We start from the raw sequence: 5,404 nt of genomic DNA on the forward strand, positions 1-5,404 counted from the left end.
CATTAGCACCTCTAGTAATATATTTACTGAGAAAAATGGTGACGTGTTCAATACTTATTTTACCGGCTGTAAGAAACACAAACAAAGCAACACGTCTGTTTTGTTCTGACACACGTGTGATGTTTTGGTTGTGTTTTTAGAGACAGACATATACAGACTTCTTGTTTTGTTGTGCGTCAAATGTTTGCGTAAAATAAGTTTTTTTTTTTTTAGCATCCGTGTATTTCCTCACCTGACGGAAGAGGTTGCTGTGAGGAGATCTAGGTTTTACAGTCGGGCTGGTTCCTGCATCATCGCAGCTGTCTGTTTACATCAGCTGACGTGTTTTTAAAACTGTATCGAAGGCGGAGCACGTGAAGGACTCGAGCGGGAACACGTGGTCAGAACAAACGACGTCCTGCTGCTTGGATCACTTGTGATTCCAGCGTGTTGTGCACGTCTCTTCTTTTTGTTCAATCAGCCTCCCCCCGCCCCCTCAACCCTGCTTGAGTAATGGCCTGRGTCGACTTCTTGTCACCGTGAGAGGTGGCGCCGCACAGCTTCGCCTCTGTCCTCCCTGGTTCCACGCYTCCTTTCAAGCGGCCCGGTAATCCCAGCTGATATCTCTATCGACCGCGATTCCGCTGATACGGCTGCAGTCTCTCCCTTTTTTTCTTTTCATGCCTCTCCTCCTTTTTTGGTTTCTGCTCCCCACCCCCCGCTCTGTCTCTTATCACGCCTCCCGTCAGACTTCAGCTCACCTCTCTGTGAGCGAGCTCGGACACAGCCAGAATCCCACTGACCTCAGATCAGGTGAATAATTTCTGCACGGTTAAGCAGCATGAGAGGCAGAAAGAGGAGGTGTAGGTGCAGTGTGCAGATGTGAGACGAACACATCTGGATTCCAGCACAGATTCTGAGGCTTTGGGTTGGGTTTTAATGCAGAGCCTCTTGCTTCCTATGGCTCGGCTGCTTTCTTTCCTCCATTCATGCTTSTTGTAGGCTTCATGTTAGGATGTGCTTCACTCCGACACCCCTGTGTTCGTTCTCTAGTAGCTCTGACAGCTCACCTAAATCAGGCTCCTCCTCTGCAGTATGATTCCTGCGTGTTCCTGCCAGGACCTGCAATTCTCTAGCATGTATTTATTCACACAAACCCCATTTAGTTGGCTCACTTTTTTCTTTTTCCGGACTATTTTTTGTGCCATGGCTCTGCCCCCCCCCCCCTCTCTCTCGTTTATTATTTTTTGTCATCTCTTCCTGTGTCTCCCTCCCCTCCTGCTATCACCCACCCTTCCTCGCTTTCCCTCCTCACCCTCCTCGCTCATTTGCTCACAGACTCTTCTCAGACACACACACATGCACACACACACACACACATAGAGGCGCATGCTGTGCCTCTGTGGATCAGAGCCCCTGACTACAGTACGCCTTCAGAGGAGCTCCTTTAGCTCGCCTGCTTTCAACTCTTACGGAGGTTTTTATTTTTTTATTTTCTTTTATTTTTGTCGTTTTTTTTTTTTTTACGAGGCTCCAGACTGTTCTGGAATTTCACTCATCCTGGATTTATTAGGGCTGCTTTTTTTCTCTTTCTAAATAATTAGCATAATTCTTTCTGCAGTCATTTTGCCGTCATCGGATCCGAAGAAGGAGCACCTGCCCTCCTCCAGAGACACGTCCTCCATCAGAAGGAGGCGATCTGGACAACTGGAGAAGGGGATCAAGAGCGAGGGGGTGAGGGGAATGCAGCAGTAGTGTTTTTTTTTACTGCGTGAGCCCGAGCAGGTGGAGCGTGAGCGATGGAGCCTGCGTTGATTTGACACGGAGGTTGCTGCGGCTGCGTTCTGATGGATCCCCGCCACGCCACAGGCTGCCGCGCGCTGGCTCTGCAGTGCCGAGCGAGAGACTGAAACCGGAGCTGCCGCTGGCCAATTATTTATTTATTTATCTCCAGGATTTTTCTTCCTTTTTTTTTCTACCGCGCTGCTGCAGATACTGCTCCCTCTCTGCTCTTCTCTTTCTGCACCCCCTCCCTCTCCTCTCCCTTCCCGTCTCCATTCTCTTCTGGGCAAAAAAAAAACGAAGGAACAAAAGCTCCGGCTCCAGCATCACCCGCCGTTGCCGCCACCCTCGTCCTCGCTCATTTCYTATCTGCTCTTCTTAATGAAATGATCCATTTCCCAGCTGAAGCGTGTTCCCTGTTCTGTGGAGGGGCTCTCTTCTTAGTGGGCAGGCTCAGCTGCCCTCCAGCTCTACCTGTGGGCGATGGAGACTCTTATCAGGATTCTTATCACACAAAAATCTGCCCTGCTTCTTCTCACGCCTCTGAACGTGATGCTTGAGCAACATGGCTGTTTGAAATCCCCACTGGATTCTTCCTCCTGATCTTTACTAGGATGTTGGATTGGATGTTGGATGGTTCACTTTTGGAAGAATGGGGTTTTTGTCTGTTAGACTTCTTGACATGTGTTRGCCACAATAAATGAGATAGTTGTTGAGTTTCAATCACAACAACCATAAAAACTGTGGTTTTGAGTCCGTCTTTCAGATCCTTTTTTTGGTGGTTTTATCCAACGAATTGTAAAGGATATTTTTCTATTCGTCCAACTTTAAAACCAAGGAGGAACGCCGTAGACATGGGCCCGGCTCGTCACTGACATGCGCCGCCGTCTCCGGGTTCAACCGTCAGAGGCCACGGCTCGGCCGGGCGGTGTCCCGTCCTGGGCCTTCGTGGACCTGACGCTCATGGGGCGGCTCTTCGCGGCCGGTCCCGTGTTCGGACGGCGCAGCAGCTGGTCTCAGTTCAGCCTGGGCATGAGCCTGAGCTATTACTCCAAACTCGTGTTCTGGTTCACCCTGCTCACTCTGCTGCCCATCCAGACGGGAACGGCCCGCGTGTCTTCCAGCCTGAGCACCACGCACCATGTCCACCACTTCCACAACAAGCACGGCACCGTCCCCATTGCCATCAACAGGATGCCGTTCCTCACCAGAGGAGGTCACGGTAAGACGTCTCCCTTCGAGGTCCTCACCCCTCTGTTGGCTGCAGCCCCCCCTTTTGCAGCTGGTTTTAAGTTTGCAGGTTAAAGAAGAGGTTTTGTTCATGCTGGTGGTGACTATCTGTGGGAGGATGAATCCTTCAACTATATGTATGTGCTGCAGCCTCTGTGCATCATTAAATCGCTTTATGTCTCCATCAGAGCTGCTTGTAGTTGCCTTTCCCCTRGTGTTGCTGTTTCACCAATCAACAGTGGATTAATCAGTCATTTTTTGGAGAGTTCTGATGATTTGAGCAGCTCATGCTGTTTTCAAAGACATTAGCAGGTGATACCYTCTCTCAGCGTTGTTGTTTTTTCATGCACATGTGCCTAAAGTGTTAGATAACACCTCATTTTGACCATCTCTCTGCAACATTGTTTAAAGAAAGACCCATACTGTGATCCATGAAAGGATATAAAGACATGACCTACCCTGATCAAATTCACCACACTAACTCAAAATGGCTCGATCAAAGCGCCGACACAAGTCGTTTCTCTCTTTTATATCTCACATTGAAATTTCTCTTAAGACTCACTTTTATGTCCCGAAAAAAAAGATTCAATGGATTTTCCTATTCAGCAGCAGTTTTGTACAAAAATAGTGATGAATTACATCTGCGCTATTATAGCCATATCATTCTGAACCAGGCTTTTACAGGCTCAGCATACCCTCCTGATTAAACAGGCCTATAAAAAAAGAAGGGGGAAAAAACACTTCAAAGAAGTCACAGATAAATTTTCAATTACCTGTATTGCAGATTTCTTATAAAGTAGGTGCTTCAGTGGAAGACATTTCATTTCCTGTGACATCAATGATACCAGACAGCACTTGTGATTTACAAGTCGTGGACACAAAGCTGTTAATGCACTCTGCACAACGCATCTTCAGCTTCTGTGCAACAATTGTTCCTGCAGTAAGTCACATAATCACCTTCACAGGAGCATGAAGCGTTTTTATATATACACTGTATATATATAAATAAAAAACAGCTGAATCAATGTAGAATTTATTAAGTTTTAAATGTCATGTGCATCAGGGTGCATCCTCTCCTGATGAACAGAAGAAAAGAATTTTAAAAAAGTCGACCCAACATTAATCACTCAGGATTTTTGTTTTAAATCACAAGTTCAGTTCTTTTTTAATGAGRTCCTGTGAGTAACGAGTATCTAACCTGCTGTAGTTTGCTGCTTCAACAGCCTCAATTAAAAAATAATGTTTGATTCTGACTGAAATAACGAGCTAATGGTTAGTCCAGGACAAAACCTGTACAAATTTTAGAGCACTTTTCTTCTTTCCTACTAAATACATTTATTTAACCCTTAAAATGAAGATAAAACCATTTAAAATGTTTGTTTATTGATAAACTGTATAGATACGTTCACTTACGTGTTGTGGCACTAATTTTTTCTAAAAAAGGAAGTTTATATAACTGTTTTCTTCTAAATAAACATTATTTTAGTTTGTCTTAAACTACCAATTTTATTTATTTATAGAAAATTATCACACTATAAAAACTTAATTTGCATCTTTATGTTTTTAGTAGAGATTAAAAAGTGTTATAGACTAGTTTGTTGTTAATTTAAGAGATAAATGTCATCAAKTAAAAAGCCATCATGTTTAGCTATTTGAACTTTATTTTTATTTTCTTATTGATAAGAATAACTTGCTGTTTGTTCTGATGGCTTCAAAATCCAGTCATTTTAAACATATGTGCAAAACTTCTTACAGCTCTGAAGAAACTTTGACTCGGGTTTAATTTAAAAAGAAAAAGTAAATTAAATTTGAAAACGCTCAATTTGTCAGAAACTAAAAAGAAGAAGGACACGGTGAGAATGTTTTAGCTCAGATATTTAAACAAATCTGAAACCTTAAATTTGCTCATTTTGGTCATGAAATGATGAGAAGCTGTAAATAGAATGCCTTTTAGATGAACTAACACTAATTTGAGCACCCGTTATGCAGCTCAAACCTCTTGAATTTCTTCCTGTCATTATGCAGAACTTTCACACAAAATGAAAAAGATTGGATAAAAAATAATTAAAACCTAATTTAATTAACTACAATTACATCATAACTTTGTTTTGTTTATTTTTGTATGCTCATCTTTGATGAAACTTATGATCTGTCTGTGGACAACATCTTGTTACAACTTTAAATTTATGACTCACAACTGGACACCTCATGGGTAAAAGATGAGACCATTTATTCATTTCAAGCTCATGACGTCAAAGGTCAAGTTCAGAGGTGAAACCATTGTTAAAACCTGGCATCTGCTCCAGACTGATACAGCAGGTAAAATAAGTATTGAACAAGTCACCATTTTTCTCAGTAAATATATTACTAGAGGTGCTAATGACATGAAATTTTCACCAGATGTTGGTGACAA

The 5,404-nt window shown here is 43.1% G+C and overlaps 1 protein-coding gene across 9 annotated transcripts in view; it reads left to right on the forward strand.

The window, feature by feature from the left end:
• nrxn2a (neurexin 2a) overlaps positions 1 to 5,404 on the forward strand; it is a 207,942-nt gene that overhangs the window by 151,847 nt on the left and 50,691 nt on the right. The window contains exon 1 of one of the 9 annotated variants that reach the window (XM_014003149.1): positions 1,258 to 2,983. The exons of the other annotated variants lie outside the window; for them this stretch is intronic. Coding sequence (XP_013858603.1) covers positions 2,638 to 2,983 — 346 coding nt within the window. The 5' untranslated portion in view covers positions 1,258 to 2,637. Of the gene's footprint in view, positions 1 to 1,257; positions 2,984 to 5,404 lie in introns of those variants that run through there. 9 annotated transcript variants of the gene reach the window in all.

Source organism: Austrofundulus limnaeus, unplaced genomic scaffold (genome assembly GCF_001266775.1).
Source record: "Austrofundulus limnaeus strain Quisiro unplaced genomic scaffold, Austrofundulus_limnaeus-1.0 Scaffold17, whole genome shotgun sequence".
NCBI lineage: Eukaryota > Metazoa > Chordata > Actinopteri > Cyprinodontiformes > Rivulidae > Austrofundulus > Austrofundulus limnaeus.